Source organism: Octopus sinensis, linkage group LG7, assembly GCF_006345805.1.
Source record: "Octopus sinensis linkage group LG7, ASM634580v1, whole genome shotgun sequence".
Taxonomy (NCBI): domain Eukaryota; kingdom Metazoa; phylum Mollusca; class Cephalopoda; order Octopoda; family Octopodidae; genus Octopus; species Octopus sinensis.
This window is the reverse complement of record NC_043003.1, coordinates 21,062,189-21,081,147: the sequence shown is the minus strand read 5'-3', so window position 1 is coordinate 21,081,147 and position 18,959 is coordinate 21,062,189. Positions and strand designations below refer to the sequence as shown.

Below are 18,959 nucleotides of genomic sequence, written 5' to 3'. Positions count from 1 at the left end.
CTTTTACATGCCACTGGCATGAGGGCCAATCGGGCGGTACTAGCAACAGCCACGCTCAAATGGTGTTTTTTATATGCCACCTGCACAGGAGCCAGTCCAGCGGGACTGGCAACAACCACGCTTGAATGTTTTTTCCCGTGCCACCAGCACAAGTGCCAGTAAGGCGATGCTGGTAACAGGCGACACTGGTATATACATATATAAAGATATATATATATATATATATATATATATATATATATATATATATATATATATATATATATATATATATATATATATATATATAGGAGTTCATGGCTCAGATTTGTATATGTTTTGAATAGGATTTGATTGGTAAATGATAGTCCCATAACTGGACTTAGAAATTTTTATACGTTCCCCACTACATTTGCATGTTAGTATCAAGTGACAATGTTTGTGTCATAAGTTAAGGCTGACTCAGTTGAGTGGACATGTTTAGTTATGATCAAGACACTCCAAATTTAATCTGTCTGGTGGGAGAGTGGACAAGAGTCGTTTGTATGTAGTCCAATGGCTAAAATTTAGGTTGTTAGCTGTGTAGCTTCTTCATGATATGTGGCAGAATGAGTTTTGTGTGTGAATAGTTATTTGTATATGTACTCTGTTAAAGTTTGTTAAGTCCTGGTTTGTACTTTTGTATGAAAGTATTTTCTTTATCTGTGCTTCATCTGTGGTATTCGCTGAAAATAGGTAGAGTGAGAAGACCTGAAATTTGGGAGACTTATTTTTTGCCCATATGCCTATGTAACCACTCAGTGGGATCTGTCTTGTACTGAAGGTCTCATATTTGTTATTGGTGAATGGTTAGTCTATTTCTTAGAGTAAGCTTTGTTTGACCTATGTAATCTTCATTACATCCTTGACATTTGATAGCATATATTAAATTCCTTGAAGAACATATAAAGTGATTTTTTTACGGTAAAAGTCTACCCTGATTTGATTTTGTATGTTGTGTCTTCAATAAGGTTGATGCAGGGCCTGCAATTGTGGTAGCTACTTTTTTAGACTGTTGCTGTAGGAATTGTGCAAGGTAATTTAGCACTTGAGTGGAATTTTTGGAGGGATCTTGATTGTCTTTTACTTTCGATTATTTTGTATATTTTGAATGCTTGTTTCATTCTTGGATCTTGTTTTAGTAGTGGGATGTTCTGATGGATAGCATTGTAAAGTACTGTGTTTCTGGGTTGTGTGTTGTAATAAAGGGTATATTATTGGATGTATCTGAAGCATTTTTCGTTTTTTGTATTTCTTCAATATTTATTGCTTTGGCATGTCCTATTCTATTGTCTGTCTGGCACCTGTGCTGGTGGCACGTAAAAAGCACCCACTACACTCATGGAGTGGTTGGCGTTAGGAAGGGCATCCAGCCATAGAAACATTGCCAGATCAGACTGGGCCTGGTGCAGCCTTCTGGCTTCCCAGACCCCAGGTGAACCGTCCAACCCATGCTAGCATGGAAAGCGGACGCTAAACGATGATGATGATGATGATGATGATGATATATATATATATATATATATATATGTATGTATATCATCATCATCATCATCGTCATTTAGCACCCGCTTTCCATGCTAGCATATATACATATGTAAATAATATTTTTATAAACAAACCTGAAAGGCTTTGCGAATTACAGAGAGAAAGCTACTATGGAAGGCTCATAATATAATAACTGTACAATAACTGTATATAATATATATCATAATGATATTCATTCTCCAATTTTAAAGCAACAATTTTTAAATATAAACAAATGACTGATGAGCTAACCTCAGGCTGAATCGAACCCACAAATCAATGCTTTCATGGCTCCTTGCAAAATTTCAGTCAATTTCAGGTTTGTTTATAAAAGTATTATTTATGTAGTATTTAAACAGTTTAAGTATATATTAACTAAATTTGACTGAAATTGATGGGTGAGCTTTTAATTTATAGACTTGTTTATCAAATCTTTGTATATCAGAATCTAAGGCCAAAAATAAGGAGCAATGTATGTTAGGAAGGGGGCTGAGTGAGTTGACAGAAATCATAGTGGTTATGGTCATAAAACTATCAAGATTAATTTGAAACAATATAATGAGATTTGGTAAAGGAAATCTTAAATCAAGAAGTTAGCTGACATTTAAACAAGTCCAAAGTTCTTGTTTGATAGCGCAGAAGTGGTGGTTAGGTTGTGAGATTTTCTTGGTTTTGAAGTTTTTAGAAATATTATCCATTTCACTGTTGATATTTATGTTTTGTGTGTCATGTTTGTCATCGAAGTGCAAGGCTTGCCATCTGAGTTTGCAGATGAATTTGTAAATGAGAGGTGAAGATAATGGCTCTTTTAGTACACCACACAGTCGATTCAATAAATATGAAAAGGATAAATGCATATAAGAGCCAGAAGGAAAAGAGACACACAACCGGGTAGAATGTTTAAGAGAAGATTATATTTATATGTTAACAAGTGTGTGTATGCGTCATATATACATAATAATAGACAGGCTGTCATGTATACAAAGTGTATGTGTGTGCATAAAGTACAGATCATTGAAAGAGTCTATAATATGACGTTAGAAGAATGTTCAGACATAAGGATGATAAATATCAGTTTGTAGTCAAGGTACACGATAGTTGAAGTGTTATAACAAGAAGTTGTGGCTGTAATGCAGAGCCAGTTGAGGTACATGTCGTACGTGAAGCCATGGCTATGATGCAGAGCCGGTTACTTGTTACAGGAGTTCTCACAGGTTGTATTTGCTGTTAACCATGGTGAAGTAATTTACAAACAGTGATGAGATAGAACCAGTGCAAGTGTTGCTGGTTGCTGTGTACGTAGAGAAATGTTGTTGACAACATTAAGAAGATGATGGCGACAGAGATGGAGGTCCTGAACGCTGCTGCATGAAGTTGAGTCTTCTTGTGGCTGCTGTTGTGTTGTCTCTGGAACTGGCTGTGTGGTCAGTGGCTAGACCTTAAAGATCTGGAACCGAAAGACATTGAGATGGAGTGAAGCTACAGTTCTATAATGTGCTATCGCTTACCAGAAGTTTAGAAGAAACTGTCTCATGTGACCTTGTCAGAATGCTGCAGTTGGCTGGGTTGCATATTGGCACACAATAGAGCAAGAGACAAATTGCGCCAATATCAACCAATCAGAGTTGTGGACACAACAGGGTGCAAAAGGGCGGCCGAAGGCTAGCTGTTATCTACTACATCCATATTCATGTATATATAACAGAGAGAGAGAGGAATTTCCTCCAAGTTGTATGCTACAAATTCATTAGTTTTTTAAATAAGTTCTTTCGTATAGATATTTTAGGAGGTATGATTATATCTTTTAAAGAAGTGTTGATTCTAATTACCTCCATTTTACCAGTATAGTCCTTACATATGTATTTTTATTACTGTAGCAATAAATAAAATTAGTTTATAGAATTCAGTTAAAGATTATGTTAGCCTCATGAAAGGATGGTATAATCCAAAGAAATACTGGTTCAATACCTAATATTTTTAGGAGAATTTATATCCTTAAGATGATAGGTTTGTATATAAACCATAGTTTATATTCATGTAAAGGAAGAAGAAAATGCAAACCTCTCATCCGGACACATAGATATAAATCATAAACAATATCATTCAGTCTGCTGTGATGTGTCTACAAACAAACACACAAAATATCTAAGGGTATTATTTCTTTCTTCTGAAGAGATTCTGCTCAGAAATATGAATTTAATATTTAATTAATTTCACTGTCCATTATTGAAACAGCTGTATGGGATAATACTTAATTTGTTGCTGATAATAAACTCTTATTAACTTCAATATCTCCATTTTCTTCTTCTTCCTGTATGTATATATATATATATATATGTATATATATATATATATGTATATATACACACATGCATACATGTATGCGTATGTCTATGTGTTGGTGTATTTATGTCCCCATAACTTAATGGTTTGCCAAAACCAACTGATAGATTAAGTACTTGGCTTTATAAAAATAAGTACAGTGATCAATACAGTCAACTCAAAATTCTTCAAGGTAGTGCCCAAGCATGGCCACAGTCTAATGACTGAAACAAGTAAAATCTCTTCTATTTTACTTGTTTCAGTCATTTGACTGCGGCCATGCTGGAGCACCACGTTTAGTCGAGAAAATCGACCCCAGGGCTTATTTTTTGGAAGCCTAGTACTTATTCTGTCGGTCTCTTTTGCCGAACTGCTAAGTTACAGGGATGTAAACACACCACCATCGGTTGTCAAGCAATGTTGGGGGGACAAACACAGACACACAAACATATACACACACACACACACACACACACACACACATATATATATATATATATACATATATACAACGGGCTTCTTTCAGTTTCCGTCTACCAAATCCACTCACAAGGCTTTGGTCGGCCCGAGGCTATAGTAGAAGACACTTGCCCAAGGTGCCATGTAGTGGGAATGAACCCAGAACCATGTGGTTGGTAAGTAAGCTACTTACCACACAGCCACTCCTGTATATATATAATTGTTAAAATATTCTGTGTATTGTATATGTAATTTATTGCAAATAAATTTTAACAACAAAATCTTATATGGACCCAAGCTAACAATCACCAGGTTAAATAAGGAGTACAATATTCCATGTTCTTTATGTGTGGTTGATGTTAAATGTATTATTTTTTTCTATTGTAAATGCTTAAATATAATGACTTCAAAAATTTTGATTTATATTTTTGTTTCTATTGGTTTTTTTTATATAATGTCATATCAATGTCAGATTGTAATTGATTAATTCACTAATTAATTGATTGATTAATTGATTTTGATAGATTTAATTTTTTATTTCAATTATAGGTTAGGAAGTACCTATAAACCAGTCAAAGAACAAATTCTGAGTAAGAATAATATTACTTTTCTTTCATGTTTTCATTTATTTACATAAACTCAATGATGTGGTCTAAAGGATGAGTCTCAAAACAAGCTAGAAATAGCAGTTAAATCACCTTTAAATCTTACTCCACCATCTTAAAAAGATAGAAAGGACATTGGATAAATGTAGTCCTAGACACATCATCATCATCATCATCATTGTTTAACATGCTAGCATGGGTTGGACAGTTCGAATGGGGTCTGGGAAGCCAGGAGGCTGCACCAGGCTCCAGTCTGATCTGGCAGTGTTTCTACAGCTGGATGCCCTCCCTAACGCCTACTACTCCATGAGTGTAGTGGGTGATTTTTACGTGCTACCGGCACAGGTGCCAGGGGAGGCTGGCAACAGCCACTATTGGTTGGTGCTTTTTACATGCCACCGGCATGGAAGCCAGTCGAGGTGGCGCTGGCATCGACCACATACGGATGGTGCTTTTTACGTGCCACCGGCACAGGTGCCAGGGGAGGCTGGCAACGGCCACACATGTTGTTTGAAAAACAATGACAAGATACTTACAGTTAAAATGTCTTATCATAGATGTGCTCTGTCAGAAGATGGTTATAGTTTCAATAACTGGCACTTGGTTGGTTATGACAATAAGGGTTCCAGTTGAGCCTATTAATGGAACAGTCTGCTCAAGAAATTAGCATCCAAGTGGCTGAGTAGTCCTCAGACATGCATACTCTTAATGCAGTTCTCAGGGTGATTCAGTGTGACTCAGAATGGGATGAGGCTGGCCTTTTCAATTACAGGTACAACTCCCTTTTGCCAGCAGAGTGGACTGGAGCAATGTGAAATAAAGTGTCTTGCTCAAGGACATAATGCGTCACTTGGTATTGAACTCATGACTGTATGATTGTGAGTGAAATACACTAACCACTAAGCCATGCATCTTCTCACAGTTTCAATATTCTGAAATGGGTGTGCTGACCAGGGCTTAAACCATGACAACATAGTGCCAGTATAGATAAGATACTCTGCTCTCTGATTCTGAGTTCTGTCTTTAATTCTACATACCTTACTAATTGGATCTTCATTCTATTGATGCAATCTTTCTTGTGAGACAACAGGAGAGCTACCTGGCTAGGAGTAAGCCACTGTACCTGACATTTGTTAACCAGGAGTAAGACTTCAACACAGACCTTCACTTGATGATCTGGAGGTGCTGCGAAAGCTAGGGGCAGATGAATGTGAGATCTGTACAAGCCATGTACAAGGTTGCTGTCAACATGATGAGAATTAGCAATGAGTACAGTAATGAATTTAGTACATAAGTAGGGTCTACTAGGGCTCTGTGCTCAGTCCTTTCTATGTAACAGAGTCTTTAGGGCCTTAATGAAGGCATTTAAGACTGGATACCTGTGGAAACAGTCATATTCTGTTGACCATGTTCTCCATAGTAGGATTAGGGAAGGGATTCTGAGGTGAAAATAAAACCTAGACTCAAAGCTTCCCCAAAGTTAACTTAGCAAAGACTGAAATTTTGGCATGTATGGAAAGAAAACAACCTTACTACCACCAAGGAAATAACCATGTGTGTTATATACAAAATGAATGGATAGAAATTCGATATGATATGCCCAATGCAAGCTATAGACACACTAGAGGTGTAGTGAAATCATAGGCAGATTAACAGAGGAAGAAGTCTTTGTATGTGATAGATTTGCTGAGGCAATAAACTCTTAAGAGTGCACAGAAAATAGATGTTTTGAAATGTCTTGGAGCATCCCTAGAGACAGTTGATAGCTTCTGTTATCTAGGTAACCTAATCAGCACTGATGGAATATGTTCTCACAGAAGAACAACCAGAGAAAAAACAGAATGGAGAAAGTTCAGGAATCTTTTATTCTAGTTCTGCTGTCAACAGCAAAAGGTTTCTGTAGCTGAGTGAAAGGCAGACTGTATGATGCTTGTGTATGAGCTGCAATACTACGCAGTAGTGAGATGTGGACCCAGAATGTGAAGGATCTGTAAGATTGGAAAGAAATGAAGTAAGCATGCCCTACAGTATGTGCAATGTCAGCATGCATGATTGGTGGAGTGTCAAACCATCTGTATGTAAAATAAACTTCAAATGTGTTGAGATCAAAATTGTGCATAAGAAGAATCAGATGTAGTGTGCAAGAGAAGAGATATGAGTGATGTTCAGGGATTGGTAAAGCCTAGTTTTTGCAGCTGACTTCAAAGAAAGGTACAAATCCATATGTTTAAAGAGAGAGAGAGAGAGAAAGAGAAGAGATTGAGAGTCTTGTCATATATACAGTGTGGCAGTGTGTCCATGAATATATAGTGTGTCATATATACAGTGTGTCCATGGTGGGATTTCAAAACTATTTATAACTTGCAACACTACAGATTTTATATACATGCTGAATAAAATAATTTTGAAATCCCACCATGAGTTTATGGACACACCATATAGTAATTGTGTGTTCAGTTTCTTAAAGAAAATTAGGTTGTAATGTTCTGTAAAATCTCTTGGTCACAGATAACAGCCCAATCCTCAGCTCTGGGTCACAAATCAATCCCTAAGCATACTTTCAAAGTGGAAGGATGTATCAGATAATATAGTCCAAATATACTATGTCTAAATAAAAGACGGGACGGATATGGGCAGAATGGTTTTCATTATTGTTTTGTTTGATTAAAACTAAACTAAGGTTGAACAACATCAATTTTTTTTTTTTTTTTGTAAATTTCTCAGATGTTCCTTTTCTGCTTGTAACCTATGGTCTACAACCACATTGGGGCACCACTCACAGTACTTTCAGCTGATTATACCAACTCAGTACTTGGTCTAGTTGTCATTTTACCCACCTCTATTTATTGTAGTTTTGGTAGCAGACATTTTCTTGTGTTGCTGCCTGTTGTGACCAAAACCTGAATCACACCAAACAATTATTCCTGCATATAACAATTCTATTTATAATGATAAATTGTTTGTTTAATTACTGTTGTTTATTTAATTAATAGCATTATTTTTTTAATTACAGTTCAGACTTCCGTGGGCCCAATGGCACAGACTGCTGATGGTTTGGTTATGGCAACAAAAGCATTGTTTTCTCAGGAAGTCTTTGAAATGGATCCCCAAATATCCCCTACAGTATTCCAGAATCATGTAAAGAATGATTTTTCTTGATTTTCATAGATTTATTCATTCTTTTTTTTGTTTGATGTGTGAAACAAGTAAAAGATAAAAGATAATAATAGTAATAATGATAATAATAATAATAATAATAATGATAATAATAATAATAATAACGATATGCTGTAGCCCATCTTGGTATAAAAGATGGGCTACAGCAAATATTCTGCTCAATACCACAGATTTGCTTGTCAGTTGTTTGACCTTAACCAGTTGAGCATGTCCCTTAGTGGCTGACGATATGTGCATCTCTGATCACGAGCAGAAGTAGTGGGGGAGCATCATAGCCATGTGTTGAGAAGGATCCGTTGGGGTTTGAATAATTCACCTCTGGAAACATGGGTGTTTCGTTCAACGTCCTTAAACAACCCTTATTCAGGGACCTTTTGAGCGGGATGAGTTACTCGATCTGAAGAAAATTCTAACTGGGCTCCACCTGCAAGGTCATGTGCTGTTTATCTTGATTTGAGATCACCATGTCGCGCACATATGGTTATGATGCATGTGCCTGGTGTACCCTTATCAGACGGGTAGTCATGATGGGTATACTGGGCTTTGTATATTTTACCCCAGTGTCACTTTGATGGCATGCTCTGCTCGCTCACTCAATAATAATAATAATAATAATAATAATAATGATAATAATAACAAATATATTTTCTGTTACTTTTCAGTTGTTTGATGGCAAGAGAAAACTGCGGATTGGATATTATGAGACTGATAATTTAGTTAGTGCTACCCCAGCCTGCCGTAGAGCAGTTCATTTAGCAAAGAAAGCATTGGAAGCCAAAGGGCATACGGTAAGAATGTTATTATTTTAAAGAGACTTGTTAGGTAAAGCTAGAAGAATACAAGAAGTTATGAAGTAAACTACAAAGAAAACAAATTATTCTTTCATTCTTTTACTTGCTTCAGTTATTTGCTTCCCAACCAAAGGGTACTGGGTTCAGTTCCACTGTATGGCACCTTGGGCAAATGTCTTCTACTATTGCTTAGGGCCAACCGTAGCCTTGTGAGCAGATTTAGTAGATGAAAATTGAAAGAAGCTCATCATATACATATAGTCAATTCAACAAACAAACAATTCAAAAAAGGAATAAAAAACATAAAGAGTAAAAGAGGGAAAACTACAAATGTGAGGATATGCACAAGAATTATGTTAGTTTAACGCTCGGTGAAAGGAGAGAGTTTTTAACATTTCATATATGGCTCTTTGACAGAAAAGAAAAAGGGAAAAGTCTAAAGAAGAAGGAAAATTGCCTACAGTCCATATGTGGTTTCATATCTGAAGTATATATATGTGTGTGTGTGTGGTGTGTGTGTGTGTGTGTGTGTGTGTGTGTGTGTGTGTGTATGTGTGTGTGCGTGCGTGTGTGTGTTATATTCGTCCTCATCCATCATCATCATCATATAATATCTGTTGTCCATGCTGGCATGGGTTGGATGGTTCAACCAGGGCTGATAACCTGAGGGGCTGCACCAGACTCCAGTCTGATTTGGCATGGTTCCTACAGCTTCATGCCCTTCTTAACACCAACCACTCCAAGAATGTAATGAATGCTTTTACTTTCCACCAGCATAGGTGTCAGTTGTGTGACACCAGTATCTGCCATGACTACAATTTCAGTTGGCTGGATGGGTCTTCTCCACAAGGACAGCATGTTACCAAAGGTCTCGGTCAGTTGTTATTGCCTCCATGAGGCCCAGTGCTCGAAAGGTGCTTTTTATATGCCACTGGCACAAGTGCTTACACATATGTACATCTATATGTGTGCATGTGTGTGTGTGTGTGTGTGTGTGTGTGTGTGCGTGCATGCTTGGATTCATGTTTGTCCCCATCATTGCTTGACAACTACTGTTGGTTTATTTATATCCCTGTAACTCAGTACTTTGGCAAAAGAGTCAAATAGAATAAGAACCAGCCTTAAAATGTAAGTGCTGAATTTGTTCGACTAAAATCCTTCAAGGTAGTTTCCCAACATGATCACAGTACAATGATTGGGAGAGGCCTTTCTTGGTCTGGGACTATAGTAAAAGACACTTGCTCAAGGTGCCATGCAGTTGGATTGAACCCAGAACCATATGGCTGGGAAGCAAACTATCATAGCACACCACCTCGAGGTCGACTTCGCCTTTCATCCTTTCGGGGTCGATAAATTAAGTACCAGTTACGCACCGGGGTCAATATAATCGACTTAATCCATTTGTCTGTCCTTGTTTGTCTGTCCTTGTTTGTCTCCTCTGTGTTTAGCCCCTTGTGGGTAGTAAAGAAATATATCATAGCACACTACCATTAGGGTTAGGGCACCTATGAAGAGTCTATCATTGATAGCTGTTGTTGTTTCATTTAATTTACAGGTGATTGATTTTACTCCTCCTAGGATCCTTGATGCTGTGCTTTTGGCAGTACAAATAATGTGCTCTGATGGACATTTGATGAGCAAATTGATGTAAGTATTCTATAGCTGCACTCCACAAATATTTTGTTTGCACCACAGATTGATTTCATAGGTTTCCATGGATTGGGGTACCATGGGGTACATAAAAAAAAACTGGTACTCTGTTGTTAAGCACACAACAATGGTTCCACAGTTACTCTCTTTTACTTGTTTCAGTCATTTGACTGTGGCCATGCTGGAGCACCGCCTTTGGTCGAGCAAATCGACCCCAGAATTTATTCTTTGTAAGCCTAGTGCTTATTCTAACGGTCTCTTTTGCTGAACCGCTAAGTTATGGGGACGTAAATACACCAGCATCAGTTGTCAAGTGATGTGAGGGGGAACAAACACAGACACACAAACATATACACACACATACATATATATACGATGAGCTTCTTTCAGTTTCTGTCTATCAAATCCACTCACAAGGCTTTGGTTGGCCTGAGGCTATAGTAGAGGACACTTGCCCAAGGTGCTATGCAGTGAAACTGAACCCGGAACCATGTGGTTCATAAGCAAGCTACTTACCACACAGCAACTCCTATGCCTATATTTAAGAGATGAGGAATTATGTACATTATTTACATTATTTACATAATGGTGTAGTGGTTAAGAGTTTGGGCTACTAACACCAAAATTCCAAGTTCAATTCCAGGCAGTGACCTGAATAATAATAGTAGTAGTAGTAGTAGTAGTAGTAGTAGTAATTATTAATAATAATAATAATAACATCGAAAAATACCTTAGGAATGAGAACCCATGTTCAAAATTTCCCCAAGACACTTGTTGAAGATGAGGACAACGGTGGTTCCAGTTGATCCGATCAATGGAATAGTGTGCTTGTGAAATTAGCATGCAAGTGGCTGAGTACTCTACTCCACTGACACATGTACCCTTAGTGTAGTTCTCAGGTAGATTCAGTGTGTGACACAGAATGTAAAATGGCTGGTCCTTTGAAATATAAGTACTACTCAGTTTTGTCAGCTGAGTAGACTGGAAACTAAGGCTGATGTTATTTATTAACTACTGTCCACAAAATTGCTGGCCTTGTGCAAAAATTTGAAACCAATATTATCATTATTATTATTGTTATTGTTATTGTTATTACTATTATTATTATAATCATTATTATTATTATTATTATTATTATTATTTTTATTATTATTAAGATGCAAGTTAACAGAATCATTAGCCTACCAGGAAAAATGCTTAGCAGCATTTTGTCTGTCGTCATGTTTTGAGTTCAAATTACGCCAAGGTTGGCTTTGCCTTTCATATTTTCAGGATCGATAAAATAAGTACCAGTTGCGTACTGGGGTTGATGTGATATACTTACTCTTTTCCCTCCAAATTTCAGGCCTTGTGCCTATAGTAGAAAGGATTGTTATTATTATTATTATTATTATTATTATTATTATTATTATTATTATTATATTATTATTATTATTAAGGCAGCGAGCTGGCAGCACTGTTAGCATGCCAGGCAAAATGGTTAGCAGCATTTTGTCTGTCTTAACGTTCTGAGTTCAAATTCTGCTGAGGTCAACATTGCCTTTCATCCTTTCAGGGTTGATAAAATAATAACCAGTTGAGCACTGGGGCCAATGTTATCAAAATTGCTGACCTTGTGCAAAAATTTGAAACTATTATTATTATCCGTGGCCGTTTACAGCCTAGCCCAGCCCCCGTGCCGGTGGCACGTAAAAAGCACCATCCAACCGTGGCCATTTGCCAGCCCTGTCTGGCACGTGAAAAGCACCCACTACACTCACGGAGTGGTTGGCGTTAGGAAGGGCATCCAGCCGTAGAAATCTTGCCAGATCAGTCTGGGCCTGGTGCAGCCTTCTGGCCTCCCAGACCCCAGTTGAACCGTCCAACCCATGCTAGCATGGAAAGCAGACGCTAAATGATGATGATGATGATGATGATTAAGGCACAAGCTAGCAGAATTGTTAGCATGCTGGACAAAATGCTTAGCAGCATTTCGTTTGTCTTTCTTTTGAGTTCAAATTCCACCAAGGTTGACTTTGCCTTTCATACTTTCAGTGTTGATAAAATAAGTACCAGTTGAGTACTGGGGTTAATGTGATTGACTTACTCTTTTCCCTCCAAATTTCAGGCTTTGTGCCCATAGTAGAAAGGATTATATAGCTTTTGAAGGATGCTACCCAACAAGCTAGGGAATGCCAGTCTGCCACAGGGTTACTCATTTACTGGAGCAACATAAAATGAAATGAGAGGTATATTTGCCATCTCAATATGGCTAACCACTAAGGGTGGGTGTTACTGTAGCTTGTAGCCCCAGGAGAACATCGTCTCCAGCTGGCTTTAGGCACACTTTCTGTGCCCTTAAGGTATTTGCAAAGGAGGTCATCAGGGAAGGATGAACTCTCTTTGCAAATACCTTAAGGGCACAGAAAGTGTGCCTAAAGCCAGCTGGAGACGATGTTCTCCTGGGGCTACAAGCTACAATAACACCCACCCTTAGTGGTTAGCCATATTGAGATGGCAAATATACCTCCCACTGTCATGCAGTTACTGTTTATACCTCGTTCAGAGATTTATTGATAAAATGAAATGTTTTACTCAAAAAATACAACTAACAAGCCAGTCTGGGAATTGAAACCATGCTCTTGCCATAGTGAGTGCAACACTCTGACCACTAGGCCATATGCCTTCACACATTATGCAATAGTTATGTGAGTATATCAGATTTCATTCAACAAGGCAGTAGCTGTCCCAGCAGATAACACTTGCTCAAGATGCCACATGATAGAATTGAACCAGGAACCATGAGGTTTCAAGGCAAACTTCTGTCAAGTGTAATGTTTATTTATTCACATTGTTTTGAATTGGTCTCACATTATCTTGTAGCTTTCAGATTTCAGTGATGTGATGGCTTATTTTAAGAATGACATTGTAAAGTAGGTGTGATTGGCCAGTTCTGGTCATTTTGAACATAAACCATGTGACATATTTTAGCCGTTTAAACACTATAGGGTTAAGCACATGATTATGCATCCATATTCAAAGCTTTTCCTAATTTTCTACTTTATATAATGAATTACACTATCTGTGAAGGCACATGGCTCAGTGGTTAGAGTGTAGAGCTTACGATTGTGAGGTTGTGAGTTCAATTCCCGGACCAGGCTGCATGTTGTGTTCTTGAGCAAGACACTTTATTTCACGTTGCTGCAGTTAACTCAGCTGTAGAAATGAGTTGCGACATCACTGGTGCCAAGCTGTATCGGCCTTTGCCTTTCCCTTGGATAACATCAGTGGTGTGGAGAGGAGAGTCTGGTATGCATGGGTGAGTGCTAGCCTTCCACAAACAATCTTGCCCTGACTTGTGCCTAGGAGGGTAACTTTCTAGGTCCAATCCCATGGTCACCTCTTTATTCTATCTAACAAAGCAAAAAACAGTTAAAACTGCAGATCACATATTAAGATTATAGTATCATATTTCTGTTAGTTAATAAAAAGATTATACCCGCTTTTACATTACTTTCAGTACAACCTGCATATTTTTCTCCTTCTGTTCCAGAAAATATGAAAGCCCAAGTAAGGAGTTGTATTTTGTTACAAAATCAGAAGGTTTTAAGAAAATTATTTCAGCCCTTGTTTATCCTTTTGTAAGTATTATCTTCTTGATCCCAAATATTTTTCTGCCAAGTGTGTTTTTATTTTGCTGATGAAGGACTAATGACTGAAATGTCAAGGATGTTTCCTTTCTTTTAAGGGTTATACTAAAATAATGTTCATTAAAACTTGGCCCTCTCGTGTTGTCTTCTTTTTGAGTTCATCGTCTAATATAAATATACTTTGTAGAATTCATGTGCATGTGGGTTGCACATATACACATGCATGTGTGTGTGTGTCTTCAGCATGAAAAGTACTGTCATCAAAGCAAGACCAGTGTCACAATCAGCCATGCCAAATCACCAGTGTCCAAACAGCTGCTCCCAATTTTCTCATTTCACCTTTGTCACATTGTCTCACACTGATTCAACCTGAAAATAGTCTGTGGAATACTCAGCCACTTGTATGGTATTTTCATGAGTAGGAATTCATTTGGTTGAACAAACAACCGAATTCTCATAGTGAAGACCAACAGAGAATCTACCATTGAGTAAACTTTGAAATTATAGAAAATAATTTCAGACTTGAAATTATAGGAAATCTCTCTCTATATAAACGGCAGTTTGTCTGTGTGTGTTTCTGTGTGTCTGTCAGGTTGTACCCTCACCCTGACCACGGCTTTCAACCGATTCTGATGAAACTTGACACACACATAGCCCAATGTCATAATTCAAAACTAATGCAGCGAACATTTTGAAAAGTTCCCCCAGTTCTGAAAAAGATCGATAATTCGACATGGGGTCGACAATCAGAAACAAACCACAGATGGTCTAGGGGATGCAACTCGACCTTTTTAACTATCAAAAAAAATTTACCATCATTTTTTCCCCCATTTTTTTGCTATTTTTTGGCTATAACTCTCTAAAAATGCTTTATAGTTATTTCCCTTACAAACCCGAGCAACGCCGGGTGATACTGCTAGTAAATAGATAAATAAAAACCCAAAAATTAATTAAAGGAAAAAAAAAATGGGATAGTTTTTGAAATGAAAAATATTTTGCTTTCACATTTTTGTCTGTTCGCTTCTTTACTTTATATTAATCCTGTTTTGCTAGGACAAGGTAGCATCTAAAGTCATTTATGCATCAGATGGACGTAGGTGAGTGTGAAACAGTTTATCCTGTCTTTGCTTGTTTATTTCTACATATATCTTTCTTTCCAGTAAACCCTGCTGCTCTTTACCAAACGGTTTACATCATGGAGTTTATAACATGGTTTATTGTTACACTTTAATATTTTGCACTACAGTGTTTATGTTGTGATGCTCACACCATAATGTGCCCCAGCATGGCCACAGTCTAATGACTAAAACAAGTAAAAGAATATACAGACATCTATGCATGTATATGTATATATATATGTATATATATATATATATATATATATATATATATGTATTATGTATATGTATGTGTATACAGACATACATACATATATATATATATTATTTTATTTGTTCTAGTCATTTGACAGCAGCCATGCTAGAGCGCCACCTTTAGTCAAACAAATTGACCTCAGGACTTATTCTTTGTAAGCCTTGTACTTTTTCTATTGTTCTCTTTTGCTGAAATGCTAAGATAAGTTACAGGGATGTAGACATGCCACCATCGGATGTCAAGCGATGGTGGGGGACAAACACAGACACACAAACAAACACACACACATACATATATATATATATATATATGATGGTTCTATGAAAGGTTCTATGAAAGGTTGCTGAATAAAGAAAATGAATGGGATAAAGAGAGTCTGCCGAATGTTGACCCAACAGAGGGACCAGCTATCCGAGTTGATAGTTCCGTGGTAGCTAAGGCAATTAGAAGCATGAAGACAGGGAAAGCCCCAGGCCCATCAGGAATTACTGCAGAGATGCTCAAAATATCTGGCGGTGTCGGCTATAACCTAGTCACCCGTATAGTCAACCAGGTGATACACGAAGGAGTCATACCCAATGACTGGTGTAGCAGCATACTAGTCAACTGCTACAAAGGTAAAGGTGATGCCCTAGATACAAATAATTACAGAGGTATCAAGCTGTTGGATCAAGTAATGAAGGTTACGGAGAGGGTCATAGCCCAACTAATTAGAGAGAGAGTTAGTTTAGATGAGATGCAGTTTGGGTTCGTGCCAGGGAAAAGTACCACTGATGCTATATTCCTGGTAAGGCAGCTGCAGGAGAAATACCTAACCAAAGATAAGCCCCTGTACCTGGCTTTTGTTGACATGGAGAAGCTTTTGATAGGGTCCCCCGATCCCTTATCTGGTGGTCAATGAGGAAACTAGGGATAGATGAATGGCTGGTGAGGACTGTGCAAGCCATGTACAGAGATGCCGTAAGTAAGGTGAGGGTTGGCAACATGTACACAGAAGAATTCAAAGTAGAGGTTGGGGTCCACCAGGGTTCAGTACTCAGCCCCCTCCTATTTATCATAGTCCTCCAGGCAATTACGGAGGAATTCAAGACAGGTTGTCCCCGGATCTCCTCTACGCTGACGACCTTGCTCTTATTGCTGAGTCACTATCAGAGCTGGAGGAGAAGTTCCAGGTGTGGAAGAAGGTTTAGAATCGAGGGGCCTTAGAGTCAACCTAGCTAAAACCAAAGTACTAATAAGTAGGAAGGTAGACAATCCACAAATGTCTTCAGGAAGATGGCCCTGCTCGATCTGTAGAAAAGGTGTAGGTAGAAACTCTATAAGATGTACCCAGTGTAAGCTATGGACACATAAGAGGTGCAGCAATGTCAAAGGTAGGCTAACTGGGAAGATAGTTTTTGTATGTGGCAGATGCTCAGGAGCATTAAACTCCGAACATCTGCAGAAAATAACTTCTGTCACTTTCCAAGGGGAAAAACTAGAAGTAGTTGATAGCTTCCATTATCTAGGTGACCAAGTCAGTAGTGGGGGTGGGTGCGCTGAAAGTGTAACTGCTAGAATAAGAATAGCCTGGGCAAAGTTTAGGGAGCTCTTACCTCTGCTGGTGACTAAAGGCCTCTCGCTCAGAGTAAAAGGCAGACTGTATGATGCGTGTGTACGAACAGCCATGCTACATGGCAGTGAAACATGGGCCGTGACTGCCGAGGACATGCGTAAGCTCATGAGGAATGAAGCCAGTATGCTCCGATGGATGTGTAATGTCAGTGTACATACTCGACAGAGCGTTAGCACCTTGAGAGAAATGTTTTACCTAAGAGGCATCAGTTTGTGGTGCAAGAGAGACGATTGCGCTGGTATGGTCATGTGGCGAGAATGGATGAAGATAGGTGTGTGAGAAAGTGCCAATCCTTAGCAGTTGAGGGAACCCGTGGAAGAGGTAGACCCGGAAAACCTGGGACGAGGGTGAAGCATGACCTTCGAACTTTAGGCCTCACTGAGGAAATGACCAGCGACCGAGACCTTTGGAAATATTCTGTACGTGAGAAGACCAGGCAGGACAAGTGAGCCCAGCCCACTTATGAATGCCTTTCCTCCCTTGGACACAAAGACCTGTTGAGGCAAGCGAAGTCGATATAGAACCTCATCCGACGACAGGCACCCATGCCAACCCCCTTTGCTTGCGAAGACATGTTGGGGCAAGCGAAATCGAAATCGAATTGAACCAGCCAGGATCCCTGGTCTGGTGGTACGTAAAAAGCACTATCCGACTCGTGGCCGATGCCAGCGCCGCCTCCACTGGCTTCCGTGCCGGTGGCACGTAAAATACACCAATCTGACCGTACGACAGGCACCCATGCCAACCCCCTTTGCTTGCGAAGACATGTTGGGGCAAGCGAAATCGAAATCGAATTGAACCAGCCAGGATCCCTGGTCTGGTGGTACGTAAAAAGCTATCCGACTCGTGGCCGATGCCAGCTCCGCCTCGTCTGGCTTCCGTCCGTGTGGCACATAAAATACACCAATCCGACCGTGGCCACTGCCAGCCTTGCCTGGCACCTGTGCAGGTGGCACGTAAAAAGCACCCACTACACTCACGGAGTGGTTGGCGTTAGGAGGGCATCCAGCTGTAAAACACTGCCAGATAAGACTGGAGTCTGGTGCAGCCTTCTGGCTTCCCAGATCCCCGGTCGAACCGTCCAACCCATGCTAGCATGGAGAACGGACGTTAAACGATGATGATGATGATGGCTTATTTCAGTTTCTGTCTACCAAATCCACTCACAAGGCTTTGGTTGGCCCAAAGCTATAGTAGAAGACATTTGCCCAAGGTGCCATGCAATGAGACTGAACCCGGAACCCTGTGGCTGGTAAGCAAGCTACTTACCACACAGCCACTCCTGTATGCATAAATGTATGTATATATATGTGTGTGTGTGTATATATATATATATATATATATATATATATATATATACACACACACATACATATATACATACACATAGTAAAATTCAATTGAATTAGGTACTTAAATTGAGGCACCTCATTAGAATAATATACACCCACAACAATATTGTGTAAATATCTTTTTTATATCTCCATTTTTACCCTTCTGTTTCTTTAAAACTTTAATTTTCTTATTACTTTTCTATCTTAAAGCATCTCTTTGTCTTATAATTTCAAGCACTTTTTAAATTTATTTACCTATATTTAATTTCTAATTTCTCTTATTGCTATAATATTACAACTCTGCTAAGGTGGTGAGCTGGCAGAAATGTTAGTACGTATGGCGAAATGCTTAGTGGTATTTCATCTGTCTTTACGTTCTGAGTTCAAATTCCACTGAGGTCGACTTTACCGTTCATCCTTTCGGGATTGATAAATTAAGTACCAGTTACTTACTGGTG

The 18,959-nt window shown here is 38.7% G+C and overlaps 1 protein-coding gene across 3 annotated transcripts in view; it reads left to right on the top strand.

Annotated features, from left to right (window-relative positions):
- Positions 1-18,959, top strand: part of LOC115214225 (fatty-acid amide hydrolase 1-like) — a 260,401-nt gene that overhangs the window by 18,785 nt on the left and 222,657 nt on the right. The window contains exons 9-10 of one of the 3 annotated variants that reach the window (XM_036504608.1): positions 4,876-4,916; positions 7,945-8,069. The exons of the other annotated variants lie outside the window; for them this stretch is intronic. Of the exons in view, the coding sequence (XP_036360501.1) occupies positions 4,876-4,916; positions 7,945-8,069 (166 nt within the window). The remainder of the gene's footprint in view (positions 1-4,875; positions 4,917-7,944; positions 8,070-18,959) is intronic. 3 annotated transcript variants of the gene reach the window in all.